Source organism: Orcinus orca, chromosome 10 (assembly GCF_937001465.1).
Source record: "Orcinus orca chromosome 10, mOrcOrc1.1, whole genome shotgun sequence".
Taxonomy (NCBI): domain Eukaryota; kingdom Metazoa; phylum Chordata; class Mammalia; order Artiodactyla; family Delphinidae; genus Orcinus; species Orcinus orca.
The window spans coordinates 68,776,875-68,797,308 of record NC_064568.1 but is presented as its reverse complement, the minus strand read 5'-3'; the positions used below and the strand labels follow the sequence as shown (position 1 = coordinate 68,797,308).

General features: G+C 45.2%; 1 protein-coding gene across 7 annotated transcripts in view; it reads right to left on the bottom strand.

Moving 5' to 3' along the window:
- Positions 1-205: 205 nt before the first annotated feature.
- The window catches only part of C10H6orf89 (chromosome 10 C6orf89 homolog), a 33,319-nt gene continuing 13,090 nt past the window's right edge, over positions 206-20,434 (bottom strand). For 5 of the 7 annotated variants that reach the window (XM_033424117.2, XM_033424114.2, XM_033424116.2 and 2 more), the window contains 5 exons: positions 13,396-13,550; positions 13,126-13,265; positions 11,834-11,963; positions 8,847-8,970; positions 206-5,971 (listed from right to left, as the gene is read on the bottom strand). In XM_033424117.2, coding sequence (XP_033280008.1) covers positions 5,877-5,971; positions 8,847-8,970; positions 11,834-11,963; positions 13,126-13,265; positions 13,396-13,550 — 644 coding nt within the window. In that variant the 3' untranslated portion in view covers positions 206-5,876. Of the gene's footprint in view, positions 5,972-6,209; positions 6,361-8,846; positions 8,971-11,833; positions 11,964-13,125; positions 13,266-13,395; positions 13,551-17,177; positions 17,230-20,434 lie in introns of all 7 variants that reach the window. The other 2 variants (XR_007479542.1, XM_033424118.2) reach the window with 2 other exon arrangements.

Here is a 20,434-nt window from a genome sequence, read left to right as displayed (position 1 = left end):
AGGGATAACAGAAGAATCTGTGAACGCAGGCGAGTACAAAGCCGGGTGTAGGTGTTAGAAGGACCAAGGCCCATGTGGACAGGTAACCCGGAGGCCCACAGAAGAGCCTTGAGGCCTGCCTCACGAGTAGGATGTGGCTACAAGTCTCCGAGTTACGGGCGAAGAGAAAACTGGAAACCAAAGAATGACATCAAGTACAGGAAAGTTCTTATCAACCAATGTACACACTTTTAATTGCAAAAAGTAAAAATTTTTGTTACATAAAACTTTAATTTACATACATTCTTTACAAGTTTGCAGGACATTAAGTTATGGTCAACATTCCACACTGAACACAGAGTAAGAGCTTAGACCATTTGGAGCACTCGTGGCGGAACAGGTGTCCCCCTTCCTCTGCTCACTGGGACCACCCAGGCCCACCACCCTGGTTCCCTGAAGACAAGCTGCAGCCGTCCTGGCTCCCGTCCCTGATGGCGGCGGGGAAGAGGCTGAGCACTGAGTTCCTGCTTCCCTTTGCCTCTCCAGTGTTCTCCCCCAGCCTAGGCGTCTGTTACTGACCTTTCCCCAGGAGGGAGGGGGAGGAAGAGACCACAGCCAGCACTTTTCTGAGGGTGAAACTATGGAGAGAAGTTTGGAGGGAAAGTCGCCTATGAGGCTGGGGCTTCTCTGGGAATGCCACAGGTCTGTCAGTTTCCGTCACCAATTTTCATAGGTTAAGTGCGAGTTTGTTCCTTGACAGGCTGGAAGTGCTCTGAGGGGCTGAAGTTTGAAGGGTGGGACACTGCTGACCTCACCTACCCCACAGAGCTGTTGTTAGGAATAATGAGGACAATTATGCCTGGCACAAAGCAGATGTCCCAACACTCCAATTTCTGTCTGAAACTCTAAATTGGTTTCCCTCCTCAGCACGGGTGCTTGCAGCTGTGGCTCACTCTTGGATTGATGTGGGCTGACTGACAGATTTCAGCTGCATGAAGACAGGAGGAATGGCCTGTGGGCAGCCCCACCATGTCTGGACAGTTCCAGGCCTCCACTTGCAGTTAACATTTCTTCTCTCTACTATTCTGAAGAGGGCTGGACATTTCACAGTCTCCAGAGAGGGAGAAATAACAGATTTATAGCTCTAATGCTTAAATTACGCAGGACAGGGAAACCAGACACTAGAGGACCTGGACCATAGACGAGCTGGCTGGAAGGTTTCTCACCAAGGCCAGCACTTAAAGCCACGTTGCGCCCGGTGGGTGGACTTGGATGTGGTGCACAAGGGAGACCGCCCGTCCATCTTCTCTGAGATGCTTTTGCAGAAGAAGCTGCTGGAGATATGGGGAGGCTGATGGCGACACAGCACGTTCCCAGAGCCTCCCATTTTTCATTTGTGACAGGGCTCTCTCCATAAGCGCCTGACCTTCATAGCCTCCTGGCTCAGATATGCGTCTGCTCTGGACCCAATATACGCAGGTCCAAACGTGGAGAGGCTCTCAAACCAAAATGCTATTTTAAAGCACATCTCTGGCACTCCCGTCCTTCAACCAATTTTAGTGGGTGAAAAAGTTTAAAAATGAAAGTTAATGAGTGTGGAACTTGTAACTCAGGAGAGTTTTTCTTCCATCGATAGGAGAACTCAAAAGCCTAAGAGATTCCTGTTTAATAATTGATTCTCAAAAGGTAGACAAGAGCGTCTTTCTCCTTGCAACCAGACTTCACTTTCCCCTACGACCTGGCCTTCTGCTGGACAAGGATTAGATGAGAAGCAAACATCTGCTTTGAGGTTTTGAATTTTCACAATGGAAGGCACTGGTTAATGAGCAAAATATCATCTAGACTGTACTAAAATGATTGAGGCCATCACCTGCAGCTGAGGAACTATTTTGTTTTAAAATAATTGTTCCTACGCTGAGGTGTATGCTGGGTTTTGGAAGAAGGGAATAGAAAACCGAGAACTCAAAAACAAGTGATGTAAACTCCAAGGGGACCCACAACCGGAATTGGGCAGAGTCCTTCTTCTGGTCACACATCTGGAAACTTGTGGTGATGGGAAGATGGCTGGACATGGTTGTGTTCCAGCCACATTCACTCTTAAAAGAGCTTTCAGATGGGGAGGGAAAAAGTGAAAGGCTTTTTACAAAAGTCATCTGTTAGATTCTCTCCATTTCTGGCTAAAACAGTTTTGAAAACAAACCCTGAAGAGTTCCCGGCTTGCTGACCCTGCCCCTAGGTTCTCCTACCTGGCTGGGCACACCTGAGTCAATTAAACCCACAGCTTCATTCCTGGGCACCATACTTGCTGTAGCAGGAAAATAATGTGGAACCATTATTGGTGGAACCAGCCATCTACAGGACAGTCCCCAGCCCCAGGACTGTCCTGTTTCTTTACTTGTAAAATGAGGATCTAATACCTGCTTTACAGGACTGACAAAAGATCAGAGATCATGTATATCGAGACACTTTTTTTTTAAATTAATTAATTAACTTTTTTTTTGGCTGTGTTGGGTCTTTGTTGCTGCACGCGGGCTGTCTCTAGTTGTAGCGAGCAGGGGCTACTTTTCTCTGTGGTGCATGGGCTTCTCATTGCGGTGGCTTCTCCTTGTTGCGGAGCACGGGCTCTAGGCGCGCAGGCTCAGTAGTTGTGGTGCATGGGCTTAGCTGCTCTGCGGCATGTGGAATCTTCCCAGACCAGGGCTTGAACCCATGTCCCCTGCATTGGCAGGCGGATTCTAAACCACTGTGCCACCAGGGAAGCCCCTCGAGACACTCAAGCTGGAATGGACTGGACAAATGTTACTATTTCTTTCTCTCAGAAAATGACCCCAAATTTGTCCACTTCATAGACGTTTTGTATTTTGCCGAAGAGGCAGATTCTGTTTTCATAAACCAGTTATTTCACTCTCTCCTTTCCTTGAAAAATTGAGAGTGGCGAGAGGATAAGTTCTACCTCTCTTCATAAGCCAGAACAGGTGTAGAGTCTGTTCAACACCTGACTCCTGGGGACCTCAGGACACCTGGATATAATACTTCAAACTGGTGTCAAAGCAGCCTTTCTCCCCTGAGAGCTGAAATCTGGGGACACGAGCCTCTGCTCTGGGAGCTGACAAGAAAGGGAACCTAACCCATGCGCGGAGGTCACCGCCATGTGACCTCTTACTAAACTCAAATTCACGAGAGCAAGTCCCTCTGTTTAAAGCAAGCTCTGCGGTTTTGCTCTTACTGTGGTGGTAGAGATGGGGAGTTATGTGGTCCCACCAGCCCCCCGACCCTGTTTCCTCATCTTTATGACCCTTTTCCCACACCGGGAAACGTGGAGGGACTTTTGCTGCTTCAATGGAGGAGCTGAGAGCTAGGTGAGCAGGGGAGATCCTGCGGCACCCTCACACAAAGACTTGGATAACTAGAAAGGAATTGGCCGGCAACCCATTGATCATTGACTGGTCAGTGGTAGATTCTGCTTTTCAGAATTACCTTGAGAAAAAGGTGAATTACTTCTCAGTATCCAGTAATTAAAAGTGGAAAACCTCTTTGGAGAACTTCTCCCCTAACATAAATCTATATTCAATTCTGAACTGGACAGATTTTTAAATGATTTTAAAAAGTCTCTACTTATCTGCTGCCATACCATTCTTTGCTGAACTGTAGACAGCTCAGGGGACCTCCCAGAGGATGACTCAGAACACCAACACATACAAGGGTTTTTCAGTTTTGAGCTGAGGAAGGTATTTTATGAACATTTAAGGTGTAAAGGGCTGGAGTAAAATGGGGAAGGAACACAGGGTAATTCATAAAAACAGAAATTTCCATCAACAAAAGAGTTACTTTGCTCCTAAGGAACCCTGTCTTTTGTTAACCCAGAGGACCTAATGTAAGAAAAACGCTGAGAGGCCTCTGAAGACCTTGTTTACGTATAAACCTTCCCCTTATGCAGTAGGGGTAAGGACACTGGAAAGGCTCAAACAACTTGCACAAAGCTGGCCTCCAAATGATCTCTCTGATCTAAAACCTCTTAAATTGTAACTGCTTAGCAGCATGACTTTCATATGGACGCAAAGTTTTGTTTTTCCTGTATCAATTCACACAAGGCCTGATTCTTTTAAGGAAAAATTCCCTCAGGTACAATTCGTCCTAGTTTCACTCAAGACCGTGGAGGAGGCTCTGAGCTTTTCCACCCTGGACTCTGCGAACCCTCCATGTCCTTTACAAGCCCACACACAGGCCACTCAAGCACCTGACGATCCTCACTGCTGCTCGTGAGATGTGTAGGGAAAGAGGGCCTGGGGACAAGGTGCAGGGGTGCCTGCAAGGATGAAGACCCCATAAGGAGTCACACCCACCCTCTTCCCTCACCACTGTCTGCCTCTGGTCTGTAACTCGACACAGACACCTCCAGTATCTGTTTGATTTCTGCAGTTCAGAACCAGGGCTGCAGTGTGGTGTGCTTTTTCTTCAACTTGGCAATGGCATTTTCAGAAGCCAGATTTTTAAGAGTCGATAAAGGAATAATAAAGGGAAAAAGGAAACAAGAAAAGAGTGTCCTTTACACACTTAAGACACACTAAAAGCACTTGGGGAAAACAATGAGCATAGTGAATCATCCAATCAAAAGAACATGATTTGGGCTTCCCTGGTGGTGCAGTGGTCGAGAGTCCGCCTGCCGATGCAGGGGACACGGGTTCGTGCCCCGGTCCGGGAAGATCCCACATGCCGCGGAGTGGCTGGGCCCGTGAGCCATGGCCGCTGGGCCTGCGCGTCCGGAGCCTGTGCTCTGCAATGGGAGAGGCCACAACAGTGAGAGGCCCGTGTACCGCAAAAAAAAAAAAAAAAAAAAAAAAAGAACATGATTTTATAATTTCACAAAAAATAAAAACACCTCACCTTGGCTCCCAGTAGAGAGAGAGAAATCATTTCAAGACAGAGGGTCACTCAGTCGTACGCCCAGCTGGCCAAGACTCTGGGTCTGGAGTTCCTTCCCCAACCACCTTACAACATCAGCTTGACACGTCTGTAAAACATCTTTCCTGCAGAAAGTTGGACCCTAAAGATCAAACCCGGGGAGGCACCCTCTCCCCCTCCGAAGACATTTGGTAAAAGCAACATAGTTGACAAGAGCAGTGGTGCCTCAGCAGTAAAGGGCGCTGGCCCATCCAAGGGAGGGAGACCGGGAGCCCAACTTCTGAGAAGCCATCCAGATAGGCAAGGGAGAAGGGGAGGGAGGGGAGAGGCATAAGAACTGATAGAATGGAGACAAGAATTACCGTAGGAATTACCATTTCAATTACAATCAGACTCCGACCTGGCATCGCTGATACTCCAAGAGCCATGGACACTGGGAAAGAAGTGCACTTCTTGAGTGCAGTTTGAGGTTATTTGATCCTTTTTCACCGGTTCTAGATTCCATTCTGCTTGGGAAACTGCAATGACTTCTTTAATCATCCATGGCTTTCCAAAAAAAGTACAGGGTGGTGTGACCAGGAAGAGAGGACAGGCAGGCCCACCTGGTAGAGGATGGCTCTAAAGTCAGGACCTGGTGACTGCCCTCTCATGGCCAGGGAGCCAGCAGAGGGGATCATGTCATGCAAGTGAGGGAAGGTATCAACCGTGCTCCCTGCCTGAAGGGCAGCCTCAAGGCTTTGGTGCCAAAAGGCCTGGAAGAGGCCAGTCTCTCACAGATGGGTATTGGCAAGGTCCTGGCCAAGCAACTGGGCTGGAAGAGTTGGGAGGGCTGGGCTCTGGCCTTTGCTTCCAGCACACAACTGGCTCACACACGCATGCACAGGGCAGGCAACTAAGCAACCAACCCCTGGAAAGTGGTTTCATCGTTTTTTGTTTTTATTTTCCCCCTTTCGATCCGGTCTTCAGCTCTCAAACTGTTCCTTTAGTTCTGTTTCCTACAGTTCTGAGAGGGTGGTTCCATCACAAATGACCAAAGGCTGGACCCCTCTGGCTATAATGTAGACCTTCCAGTGGGTGGCGCCAGCATAGCCTTGAAGGGAGACACGAACAAGGAAAGCATGTGAATGTCAGGCCTACCCGTGGGCACGAGCAAGGCAGGTCCACCAGAGCTGCCCTCAGATTCACCTACAGACTCAGAGGCAATGCTTGCTCTGGAGGTCTTTTAGCTCTTCCTGGCATAAGTATCCCCAGTTATTATCAGTCCTCTCTGTAACCTGACAGCCAATGGGAGCCACTATGAACCAAAGTGCTTCATCACCAGCCCTCACCTGGGTAATTGTGAATCACCATTCAGCAGGTTTACAAAAGCAGGATGCTCTAGATAAGGCTGATATGGGACATCAATTCTCAGGTCTCATTTTTTTCAGCAAGAAGACAGAACGGGTTCTGAGGGGCGCCAGGACCCCCTATCCAATTCTCCTGAGGTTATACATAATATGGTCTCATTACAGAACTTCCAGATTAACCCAAACCAGTATTTCCTAAATTGTATTCTGCAGACAGTAGCATCCCATAAAACAGTCCAAGGAAAAAGGGTTCCCTGGTCAAGTAAGTTTGAAAAACACTGGATTTCTCCAAGGCTTCTCAGAGCCTTTTGTACACTAATGTATACTATGTTTCAACAAGACAGGCATTTCCCAAAGTCAATGACTCAAGAGCCCTATTTGCCAAGGGTCTTTCCAAGGGGCTCCTGTTTGCCCCCTAGGGTCATGAGTGATCCGAAGAATCGATTAGGAAACACTGACCTATATCATTTGAGCGACAGGAATAGGCTAGGAAGGTAAAGTTACACAATTTTAACACTTCAATAACTTCCTGATGGAAACATTTCTAGAGAATGATATATACCACCCATCTTTAAACTGACAGCGCTGAACGGATGTGCCCTCTACTTGGTGACTCCAGAAAGGTTACTACGAGCCGTGACTGTACCATCATGGCAGGTGTGTGGGCTCACCAGCATCAACCTCTGATGCCTAACTGACACCCACGTCATTCTTGAAAACGCCGCCCATCACAGGTTTTCTGGTGATCCCCTTCCCCTCCGCTTTCACAGGATAATGCTTATTTTGTCAAAAAACACAGAACCTGCTTGTCACAGTGCTATTCTTAAGGGTCTCTTAGGTGCAGGAGCTGCCACCTGTCCTGCAGCCACTAAATTAGTCTCCTCCACTGTCAGGGTCTGCTTTCTTGCCCTCATTTTTCACTGTGGCAGCTGCGGCCACTGCTTCTATTTCTGCTGCTGCTTCAAGTTTCCACTGTCCTCCTCCGCCCTCTCCACCTCCACTCTTCTCCTGACTTGCCCGCTTCCCCTTGCTCTGGTCGGTCTCCATTAGTTCTCGACGTTCCTGTCATGTGCTGGCCTTCATGGACACTGCCGACCACAGGGCTCCTTCCCCTCTGGTCAGCAGTCTGCCGGTCACAGCACAACAAGCATCAGGCTCTGGATTTTAAGCTGTTCTGGACCAGCCGCAGCAGCCTTTGTGGCGCAAAGCTTCTTGAATCACTGCCACTCACCCATCTTTTTTTCTTTTTCCCTAATTCTATAATTGGCATTCTGGATGCTTGTGGGAGCCGAAAACATGGAATTTGGATAACTCAAGTGTTTCTGTAGTTGTCTGAACTGTCAGGCGTTTGTAGAACACAAGACAGAAACTTTTTCAAGCACAACTACACACTCCAAACCCAGAATGCCATACAGACTTGTGCAGCGTCACTCCACTAAAGGAAGACGGTTTTGGAATAATTTCCACATAAGAATCCTCTTTTCCGCAGTAATTCTCAAGTGCCAGACCAGCTGTGCTCCATTATCGGTTAATGCTTAATTTGTGCATTATTTTTATTTTTTCATTTTTAAATGGAAATAAAAGTTATGTAACTTGGTTGGGTTAAAGTTTGGCAGTTCGCAGTCTGCATCCGACCTCCAAATGAGATGAGAGGTTTCTAGGGATTGGGGTCTTCCGAACAGATAAAATTAAAAGAAATCAACTGGAAAACCAGTCTGGGCTCTGCCAGGAACTCCAGGGCTCCCCTAGGTTTTGTGAGGCAAGAAAAACAAGGAGGATGATGGTGATGCTTGCTGATTTATGTGCTGCTGCCAGGGAAATTCCACTGTCAAACTGACAGCTACTGACAGCAGTTGATTCAAGGCTGTTTCTTTGGAACGGATTTTTAGAATATCAGGTACAGAACAAGTCACATTGGGAAATCATGGAGCCAAGGGTGAGTGATGACTGTGAGGCTGTGACCTGGCTGTGGGACACACACGGAATGCAGTATTTCCTTGGGTGGCTGCTGCCCTTACATCCTGCCTGCATCATTTTATTAGCAAAATAGGCACAGAAAGGCTTTCCTCAAATCTGAACTGTACCTCCTCTGGCCTGACTCAGTGAAAGGAGTCACTTAACACTGATGCTTTGCCTAACTGATGGTGGGGCCTTGAGGTGGTCACCTCTCCTCCCTGGATCTCAATCTCCTTATCCGTAAAATAAAGGATCACTCTAAATACTCCCCATAATAATTCTTTCTAAATTGAAATCTCTAAAGCCAATGGAGGGAATTCCCTGGCAGTCCAGTGGTTAGGACTCCACGCTTTCACTGCTGAGGAACTGGGTTCAATCCCTGGTCGGGGAACTAAAATCCCACAAGCCACGTGGTGTGGCTAAAAAAATAAATAAATAAAGCCAATGGACACATACATTCTAAATGTGCATACAAGACATTTCTCTCTGCTACATTTTCTCACTACATCTAAGCATAAATATTGACCTTTTTAATAAAAGAATGCTATTTTTGACTCTACTTAATGAATCTTTGTGAAGGCAATATTTAATTTTTAGAATATTTTTTGAGTTAAAAAGTAAAAAGACCCTCCAGTGACCTTGCCCGCCGGAGGCTCCACCTACCAATATCCCCTGGCTCTAGTGGCATCGCCATGGACTGGCAATGTCTTCGGCACTGGAAGGGAGGGATGAGTTGCAACATGGCCTCGCCGCTGCCAATGGTAAACAGGTCATGCATCCTATGCATCTGGAGGAAAAGACATGGGGGAAGAAAAGGAAGGAAAGGAAAACAAAATAAAACCCCGGAGCACGGGACAGTAATACACAAAAACTCTTACACATATGGCTCTGAGCTTCCTCGCAGCCTAAGCAAAGAGGAAAACAGTACCAAGAACACAATTCACAGTTACGTCCAAAAGACAAAAACAAACTAGTTTCTCCTAAGTATGGCATCTCCTGGTACTGAGACCAGGGTAAGATTTCTTCTATGGTTTTTCCTAAAGAGACATCGTGTAGTTTTGTGGGCAGCATCCTCAATGACAGCCCTGTAGCAGAAACGGCATGAGCTTCATAATTCACAACTATTTCTAGCCACAGTTTCAAAGTAGGTCAAAGGCAAAATATCTAATTGTATTTTAACAAAAGTCTAGCAGAGGCCAACACGTGGTGATCTAAATAGGCAATCTTCTGAGGGTCTGGTCTGACCCAGATAGATAGTTTGCATATCCTTCGGACAACGGTCCATGGAACATTATCACTTACTGTTAGGCTTTTGACAGCAGCAAGTTCAAGTTTATACTTTTTGGCAAGACTCAAGTGAGCAGATACATGTTGCTACTGATTAAAAACTAATGACAGTAAGATCAGCCTCTGATTTTGAAAGCTAAGGAGATAACAGGATATACACCTACACAGGTAACTACTGCACTCCTGAGGGCATAATACTGCTACCAACAGGCATTAGGTGCAACCTGCTGTGCACCAGGTAGAGCTGTGAACCCTGGGGTTGGGGAGGGGCAGGGAGTAGAGACAAAGGGAGAGGTTGGTCTTGCTCAGGCTTCTCTTCCTGTCTAGATGGTGACAGAAAACCCTAGCGTCTCCCGTTCCCTCCCCTGTTCCCCCTCCTCCCAGCCCCTGCCCTCTAGGGAAGCTCTTTATATGCCCTTATAAAGCAGGGGTAAGAAATCTGACTCCCTGGGCCACATCCTGGTTTTTCCTTCACCGCTTGGGTCCTCTAGAGCCTTGGGATGTGGCCCTATCTTCTCCTGCTTCCCAACCCTGGTCTCTTGGTTGCTCCCACAGGCCCTGGCCATGACTCTGTGTCCATGGAAACGCTAGAGCCATTTCAACTGCTGCTATAGTGACAGAAGGAGGACTAGTGTCTTGAGCTGGCCTGTGACTGACTGGTAGTAACACTGGCAGAAGCCCTGACATATGCAGTCTTGAAAAAATCCCAGAAGACAAAAATAAGCGGATGTATCTCTGTTTCATATAGGCCTGAGAGGGGGTGGGACCATGTTCCTCCACATTCAGGATGAGGAGGAACTGACAACGGGATGGAGTGGGCCAGCCCTAGGCAACACCGTGGGGTGGGTAAAGTGGGCCTTGGAGCCCCTCACCCCTTCCCCCAGGGCCTCTCAACAATCAGCCCCCACTGCTTATCTTCTATCCCAAGGCTGCCTCTTGGATTCTGGGCCCACAGACATGTGACTTTACCAGGGTCCAGGGCACAGGGATGTGGACCAAGGGCGGAGTAACAAGGCTGTGGAGGAAGGACAGCCTGGGCCAGGGTGGGGAACAGATGCTCTAAGAAATCAGACTCTCAGGATTTTTGCCTATTTGGGCCACTCCCCTTCCCAAAACATCCTTGAGAACTGCAACAAGATGACTCTGACAGTCTGTGTAACTGTGTATTTAACCCTTTGGCTGGGCTCCTTGGTGTCCCTGTTAAGCAGACTGGTGAAATTAACTTAAGGTTCAAGTGGGAAAACCCAAGATAAAGATCAAGGCCCTCACCCAGAATTATATCATAATTATGAAGATGAAATCATACTAGGACCCCGAGTTCTAGCCGAAAACAGCAGGATAAACTTCTTTAAAATCTGAGGCAACAGCCCAGCACCTCCACCCTACAGCTGGCAGACAGAAGTTCTTACTTCTAGATGGAAGGATTGTTTTTAAAGGCTTTGAAATTCCTTTAACACGATTCAGCAAATTGGAGCCAAACAATAGTGTCAGGAGGTTAAAGACACAACCCAGAGTTGGTAGGGGTCACAGTTCAGCAAATTTAATTTTTTAATAAAGGAAAATTCATCCTTTTAATTATTCCAAACCAATCCAGGCTGAAAAACCTTCTTCAGGAATGAGACTCAAAAAAAGAGCAATTCAGAGAAAAGTAAACAGACACAAACACAGAACAGCTATGCCCAGTCCGCTGGCCCCAGAGATGGTAAATGTGGGCTCTGGGTACTTGGCCACGGACTGAGATGAGAACCACTACCACACACACTGGGCTGCCTGCCTCAGGCACAGGCTTGTCAGCCCTTTTGTTCCCAAACCTCTCCATGCTCCCAAGCTTTTTGCTTTCCCGGTTCTCTATCTGAAGTTTCTCATTTGTTTTTTTCTGGGGAAAGCCAACCTGGGAGTGCAGGGTGAGGAGAGACCTCTTATTAACTTGCTGTGTCCTTGGGCAAATGACACTCTCTCTGGGGCTCAGTTTCCTTCTCTATAAAATGAGTAAGCTGGACTATTCATTTACGTACTATTCATTCATAGTCTGCCTGCTTTCTACTTGGAGGTAGGGAAGTCAGACTAACGGGATGCTCAGGACCCTTCAAATTTTAGGATTTTACTTCCTTTAGTATAGAAAAGTAACTTGCCCCCAGGTGTTAAGGGCAGGAAATACATCTGCAAGGTAACTAGACTTTCTGTAAGTGTGTCTTCAGTAAAAAGTCAGGTCTGTTGGCAAGCAGGAGGAGGACAGAACTTTAGATTATGTGGCTGACCCCTCAATTCACCCCCTAAGTTGACACACAGGGAAGGCTTTATGACATCAGCCCAGGTACCAAATGAGAAAAATTCTAGAGCCAAGTCCTCTCAAAATTTCCTACCTTACTCCCCACAATAGGTTCTGGTTGAAGAAAGAAGCACTTTTTCAAGGAGGCTTCTTTTGGAAACGGCAGGTAGGTGAACACAGGAAAAAGCTCACGTAAAAGGTGTGATCTGTTCAGAGGTCTTCTCCTGTAAAATGTGTAAAAGAGAAAAATGTAGTTAAACTGGGCAAGCCAGCCTAACTCCGTGACTAACAGAGAGCTCGGCAAGGGTGGGAAAACTGTGGGCGGTGGGTGAAGAGGGAAAAATGTCAGGACAATATCTGAAGTATTAGGTCCATGAAGAACAGTCATGCCAAATCAATTAATAGTAAAATGTACACACACACACAAACTCTACTGCCATGATTTGTCTGTGTGGGTGGGGTGTTTATAAAATCCAGCTAAAACAACATATAGAGGGAGAAAAGAAACACTCCATTCATCCTCTCTTGGCAAAGAGACTGAAGTAACAGCAGACAGGGCAAGATAGAAGAAGGGAGGAGGAGGAAGCAAAAGTCGTGAACCTTCTGAGGTGGAGCAGCATGAAGGAGGAAGCCTGTATCAGCTTGTTACACCGAGTATTTGATCATGTAAATAAACGGCATTTAAAGAAAGGCAGAAGCACAGAAATCATCCGACAAAAGGCCTGAAAAAGCAGTTTTAGTTCTCTTTGGAATGGTTCTAGAAGTAAAGAGGCCTTCCTTTTCTTCTAAAAAACAACTTTCACCTGAAGAAACAGACCATGTCTTCTATAGGACACAGCAAGGAACAAGGAGATAGACCTGGGTTTCAATTCTGGCTGGGTGACCTTAAGCAAGGTACTTAACCTGATTCCCACTTTTCTGATCTGAAAAATGACAGTGATAATTCCTACTTCCCAGAGCTATTATGAGCATCACCAACGAGTAACAGATACTCAGTACCAAGGCACACAGCCTGGCTGCCAAGAAATAACTTTCCCTTTTATTCTTTGTGCTCTCTCTGCAGTCCTCAATGCTCAGGACCCACTCAGCATGAACACAAATGCTAAACACATACTTAGAAGTAAATTATGAGTCTATCAGGCAACCTCGGTGTCCACCACAGTGGTGCCCCTCTTGACACACCTCTTTGGACTCACCCACTTTCTCTCATCAAGTTTGCAACAGTGCACTCCTGAGTATCATTTGACTTGAAGAGTGTATTGTAAAGTGCTTGCACAGTGCTGGGCATAGCAGCGTCTTGGCGGTAATTATCCATAGTACGGTTCTGACATTTGGTCTGCCCCCTCTCTGCACACATGCACGCTGAGCGGCCCTTTCCACACTCACCATGGGTAAGGAAACGGGAACCACCGTTCAGGAAAGCAGCGCCACCACTTGGTGAAAAACCCTTCGGTGAAGCCTTCTGCAACCTCAGGGTACTGGCACAAAAAGCACTGAAGCCCCTCAGATGACAGGGGTTGTCCAGTCTTGGCAAGGCAGAAAACAAAAGTGCAACAAGACAACACGGAATTACTAATCACGAATGTCACAGTGCTTGATGTTTCCTAGCCATGAAATGGGTAATCGATCAGTGGGAGAATCTGCCCTCTTGCTCACCTTGATCACCAGAGGATGGAGTCTCTCAAATTTCCTTGGGGTGTCTTCCAGGAGCATCACCTTGAGGGGTAATTTCTGGGCACAGCCGGTGCAGTTGGCAGGGATGGGGTCCGACTCATTCTGCTCACACTCATTGGTCCACCAGGGGTCAAAGTCTGAGAGAGGAAGGGATATGGAGAAAGCAGATAGAGCTGGTAAATCTAGTCGCCACAGCAATGGAAGCAGAAAGACATAAAAATAATTTTAAAAGCTAACAGTGATAAGCGCATGTGACCTCTGAAAAGGTACATATCAAATACATTAACCCCAGAGAAGGGAACAGAGGGCTTAGGGGCCAGAGGTGGAAAGGAGAGGTACTTTTCTCTGTATACTCTTCTAGGCTTTGTGGAAAATATTTTTTAACACATACAAGTATCTCCTAAGTCAAATCAACAACTGAAGTCGAACAGTTTGAGGAGCTATATTTGGAGACATGGGGTTGGAGATGCAGTTCTTCCACCGTTTTCTAACCTGCAACCCATAGGTCTGACCCGGCTACAGCACATGGGGGAGGGGCAGGCAGGAAGGGTGGTCCCATCGTCAGTGATGAGCCCCTCTGCATGCATGTCTTCTCTGACACCCTAGGCCCTGGGTTCACAAGTACAAGTGGAGGCCAGGACGGCTCTGGGAAGGAAAACTGAGAAAAGGGCACAGACAGTAGGGATGGAAAGGAGAGACAGGACTTTTCAGGGGCCCATCTTTGGAGTAGAGTGAACTGCATCTGCCCGTTAAGCACTCTGTCTGAGCTCAGGGTGGGTAGGGGCTACTAATCATGGTTTCTAGCCCCATGGACTGCAGGTTGGTCAGAACTAGAAGAATGCCCCACCCAGACCCTGATGTGACAGCTTGCTGGCTCCCCACACCTTTCTCTGGTCCTTCTGTGAGGGGTTGGCTCTGTTTCTATGCAGCTCTTCTCAGTTTCTCTGTGTTCCTTCCCTCTGAGACTATTCTGTTCATATTATTATTACATTATTTCTTGTTTGCTTTCTGTTCCGTTCTGGGTTTCACCTGTGTTCTCTGAGATAGATGTTTCTTTCCTTTTTTTTTAAGATGAATTTTCCCCCAATATTTTATTATGAAAGATTTCCAGAATACAGTAAAGTTGAAAGAATTTTGCAGTAGATATCAGTATATCCACTACCTAGGTTCTACCATTAACATTTTACTATGTTAGTTTTATCATATATCTATCACTGTTACTTTATTGCTTACAGAAGGGATTTAGAGAGACAAGTAGTAGCTTTCTAACCAACAACTTCCTGTTCTGAGTCATACATAAAAGTTAAAGTATAGTAGACAGTACTGTATTGGTCAAGAAAGAGTTGTAACTGTTCACATGTGTTTCAAACAAGTGGGGCTTTTCAAATACCTCAACTAACAAATCACCACCTCCCTTTAGTTCATTTAAATGTTCATATTTTTACTCATTTGATTAGTAGTAAAAGAACTGAGGTATTTAACGTTAAATTGCTTTATATTAAATCATTACATATAATTGAGTTTGTGATTGACTTTATTCACAACTGATCCTAAGGGACCAGATACAACGTAACCATATAGCACTTTAATTTTAGTATTTGAAGCATACATGCTGGGAGGCTAATGTAACATAGCAGGTCTTTTGAGTGGCCATTGTTGACTGCCCAGAATGCCAACATCTCAGTTTTCTTGAATCTGCTATAGTTAACAGAGAATATTTCATGTAAAAAAAATATGCTAGAGAATTGAGATAGATGTTTCTGATAAACTCTAATTTGAATCCAAAATGTTTCACCAGATGGTTTCTGATTAAAACCCAATGGAAACCCAATCAGGAGAGAGCCTACAACAAAAGACGACAGACAACCAAATGTGGCCGAAACCAAGTCAGTTCTTTAAACCAATAAACACATGTGGAAACCGACTCTTAACCACAAAACATTTTCTGTAGTCAGCAGAAGGCAGCAGTCGTGCAGTATAAGAAATCCTCATCGGGGGGAGGGCTGTGTTTGTTCTCAGCACGTCTCCTGAGCATCCTCCATCTCCTGCAGACAGAACCTGTGTTTCCCTGAGGCAGTTGCCACCCACTCTTCTCATCCAGGGGACTACGCACACCTTGGCACACACAGTGTTCACCATGAGCTTCCAGGGGCAGCAGAAAACCCTTTCGTGGAACTTGTTTCAGTGGCACAGTGAGGCTGCAGTATGCTTTTTTTTTCCAGTGGCATACTCAGGCTGCAATTAAAGTTTTTTTTTTCCCTTCTGGAATATTTTCAAATGTTCCTTATTAGAGGTCAAATATGATGAATTCTTGCCAAAATACAAGAACTCTGGGTAATGGACATACAATGAGGCATAAATAATCATAACAACATGTTACAATTATACAGCATTTCCATTTCCAAAGTACTTGTGAGGGAGGGGGTAGGAAGCAGAAAGAAAACTAACGTGCTCAGCGCCAAGCCCAATACGAGTCATTTCTGCAGGTAATATATCGTTTACTCTTTACCACATAATTACTGAGGAGGCACTGCTATTCTCATTTTACAGATGAGCAGACTGAGACTGAGAGGCAAGAGGAATTACCGAGGCACCTGGGTGCAGTGGGAAGAGCACAGGGGATGTGGTGGGGCGGGGATAAGAGGACAGAGGCTGCTGAGGAAGACTGTGATGAGGACTTCTAGGGCTTCCTTCTAGGAAGGTTATTCTGGATTGTGACTAGGGTGTCCTGGAAGAGAGAGGCTGGGAAGAGGAAGACCCGGTTATACTTTGTTTTTGTCCTTTTTTGGGGGAGGGAGGGGTTGTACTGTGATGAGAGGTGAAATACGAGAGTCTTTTTTCTTTTAAAAAAAAATTTTTTTTTTGGCCGCAATGTGCAGCATGTGGGATCTTAGTTCCCCAACCAGGGATTGATCCCACACGCCCCTGCACTGGAAGCACGGAGTCTTAACCACTGGACTGCCAGGGAAGTCCCTATAACGAGAGTCTTAACTGAGGTAGTGGGCTTGGGAAGAAAGGGGTGATTCCGGAGGCAGTGATAACACAATCTATGGCTCTAAGCAGCACTATGGAGAATGTCTGTGCAGGCTGAGATGGCGCAAGAGCTCCTCATCTAAGGGAGACACTGGAGAGCTGCATATATTTATCATCACATTTTTCTGTAGTAATGTGTCATATTCCAAATGAATCAATTAATTATGACAATCTTCCCAGGAGATAAGAGTAAAGTGTCAGGAGAAATTCTTCTAATTTATACAAAGGTGCTTCATGGGCTAGTAGCAGGCAGTTCTGAACCTAAGGGCATCAAGAGATTATTTTAACTGTAACTTATTTTAGTTTTATTCTGAGCTTTAGATATTCTTGGGATTAACAGGTAGAGATATGTGAAACGCAGGTGGAGGAAGAAAACCCAAAGAAAGTCAAGAAAGGAAAAGAAAACAATAACAGATAATTTAACAAGGTGGCAGAACACAAGATAGAGATCTGTAGACATGTAAACATCAATAGTGTTCTTACAGTGCTGACCATAATCATTTAAAAATGGAAATGGAAAATGATCTCATTGATAAAAACTGGCAATAAATTTAACAAGAAAGGTAAAACTAGAAAATTTTACTGAAGGATATAAAATAAGACCTAAATAAACATATCATACCATGATCCTTGATGGGAAGACTAAATATCATAAAGATGTCAAGTCTACTCAAAAAATACATATATGAACCTTAATACAACTTGGATAGAATCCCATCAGAGTCTCTTACTGGTGAAGGTGCAGATGGGGTGGGGTTGTGACCACTGCATTCTAAAGTTCATCTAGAAGAGAAAATGTGTGAGAATGGCAACAGGCAACAACCCGCCCCCTGACAAATTAACTCTGGGAAATACTTAAGTGCCAGAAGGCATGCTGGGGTAATGCAAATGAATCACGAAGTATGGTCATGGCTTAAAATCTACAGCGGATACTCCCCTCAGGGCACAGATAGAGTCAGAGACTATATTAAGAGCCTCATGTGACAGACACTGGGCAGACTGTGGACCTGAGGACCCTCACCTCTGACTGCTCATGGGTCACTGGAGAGCTCGAGCCTCTCTTTGTGCCACACATGAGGAGGGCAAGACTAGAGGGAAAGGGCAATGCTTTGCTCTCTCTGTGTAGATAATATGAACAAGTAATTCACGAAAAATAAACACAAATGGCCTAAAAGAAACACATGAAAAGACATCCAACTCCACTAAAAGGTGACTTAAAGTGAGATACCACTTTTCAGTTTCTTGACTGGCAAAACAACGGCAATATCCAGTGTTGATGATCTACATATGCTGTTAATAAAAGTTACACATCGGTGTACGTTTACATAGATAATTTGTTAGTATTTATTCAAATGTAAAATGTGAATGATCTTTGACCCAGCTATTCTACTTCCGAGAATCTATCTTACAGAAATAATAGTATATGTATATAAAAGTGTGTGTATATGAATGTCCCAAGTCTTTTTTTTTATAATAGTAAAAAATCTAGAAACTGTTCAATTATGGAATACTCACAGAATGGAATAATATAAAATCCTGAAAAATGTGTATACTGGGTTGAATAGTGTCCCCCTTAAAATTGAAGTCCTTCTGGAACCTCAGAAGATGACCATATTTGAAAATAGGGTCCTTGCAGATGTAATTAAACATGAGGTGATACTGAAGTAGGGTTGGTCCTAAATTCAATCTAAATGGTGTCCTTATTAGAAGAGGAGAGGACGCACAATGACACACAGTGGGAAGATGGCCCTGCAGAGATGGGGACTGGAGTTATGCTACCACAGCTAAGGAATGCCAAGGATTGATGGCAACCACCAGAACCTGGAAGAGGCAAAGAAGGATTCTTCCCTAGAGCCGTTGAGAAGGAGAAGAGCCCTAAAACACCTTGATTTTGGACTTCTAGCCTCCAGAACTGTGAGAAAATTAATTTCTATTGTTTTAACCCACCTGCCTTTGGTACTTTGTTACGACAGCCTTGGAAACTAATACAATGTGTCTAGCCAAAAATATGGACATAAGCCCTTTCTTGCATGTGTGACTCAAAAACTATTTTATATTTATAGATATTAAGTATAGCTATCTGTACAGCCATGGAAAAATTCTGAAAGATGTATATCAAATTATTACCAGTGGTTGCTTGGGTGGAAGAGTTAGAGGGATAGAGGTGAGAAAATTCACTTCATTAAAAGTATATTTTTAAAAATCAAAAATCTCATACCTCTTTTTTTGTTTTTGTATGTAAGCGTTTTTTTTGGCTGCGCCGCACGGCATGTGGGATCCTAGTTCCCTGCTAGGGATTGAACCCTCGCCCCCTGCATTGGAAGCACAGAGTCTTAACCACTGGACCGCCAGGGAAGTCCCTGTATGTAAATGTTTTATGTTATTTTCCAAATAAAAATGTCTTTGGAGGGAATTCCCTGGTGGTCCAGTGGTTAGGACTCCACATTTTAACTGCCGAGGGCCCAGGTTCAATCCCTGGTCAGGGAACTAAGATCCTGCAAGCCGTGCGGCATGGCAGGGGAGAGGGGCAGAATAGATATATGTATATGTATAACTGAATCACTTTGCTGTACACCTGAAACTAACACAACATTGTTAACAACTATGCTTCAATATAAACTAAATTTTTTTTAAAAAAAAACGTCTTTGGAAACCATGAAAACTCAAGCTGAGATTGTTACCTTTTAATGTAGAGTTCAGTCATCTTGGAAGGCAGGCCCCTGGAGAGGTACCCGACAGAAGAAGAGGCACTGTGGCTAGGCTGGCGGCCAGCCAAGGAAGAGGGGAGTGATGAGGAAAAAGGATCACTGGAAAGGGGTAGTTTATACCATCCATCTGAATTAGGGGAGCACACTGCAAGAGGAAGAGCTACTTTTGATTTCTCTGCAGGCTTCGTCCTCAAGGTGGATAAAGAATGTGCTTATATTTGGTCTGAGGGACTGAGGAATGGCCAGGCAGTGAGTAGGGGGCAGTGTACAGTTGGGGCTCTTTCTCCCCTTCGCATAGAATTTCCAAAAACAAGGAGAAGTGCCCAGACTTCAACTTGGCCTCCATCTATCTGAAAAGGTTTTATCTGATGTGTGCACTATACAACTGGCTGGAGCCAACATACCACAGAGTGATCAAAGTCCCATGCTAGAAAACAGCCAGTAGCACACAGCAAACCATCCCATGCCAACCCAGGCGACAACTTTTCTTCAATTACCTAACATGCTGCATCTCACTTCTCTGCAGCCCTCCTCTGCTTCTATCCACTCCTCCAGCACCAGACAGAAAGGCGAGTGGAAGCTGGATAGCGACTTCCTAACTTTCTTTTGATTTCCAAGGCTTCTTTATGCAAGATATCCTTCTTATACTAGCTATTTCATACTAAAAAAAAGGTGTGACAAAGAAGTGAAACTCCACGTCTAAGAGTTCAATAGAACACCATGGTCTGTATTCCAAATTCTCACCGTGATTATGGAATCATTTTGCTGTCTGAGGTGTCAAAAATGGTCTTGCAGACAAAACACAGCCTTGAAGTTAAGAAAGGCAGCAACTGTAACCGCCCAGCCTTCTCTGCAAGTTGGGCACTCTGCAGAACAATGGCGAGCCAAGACTGTCGGGAGGCTTCCTGGTGCCTGAGAGTTGTTTACAAAGAAAACGCACTCAGGCTGGCTCGCTGTGGACAACCATAACATACTCTGGAATTCTAAGTGGAGAGAGTCCTTTTACACAGACTATTAATCTGGTGAAAAGCAAAAAGCAAAAAAATAAAAAATAAAAAACAGATTTCTTTCCAGGACCAAAAAAACCTCCCTCTGGGTAAAAAGGATAGAGAAGAAGAAAGGCACAAAGCCAAGACTAGCTCCGCAAGAGGAGGGGGACTGTTTTGTTCACTGCTCTGTTGAGAACAGTTGCTGGTGTACAGTAGGGTCTGACTACACACTCACTGAATGAATGAATGAATGAATGAATGAAACCTTGACTTTTCAGAAGCTTTAACAAT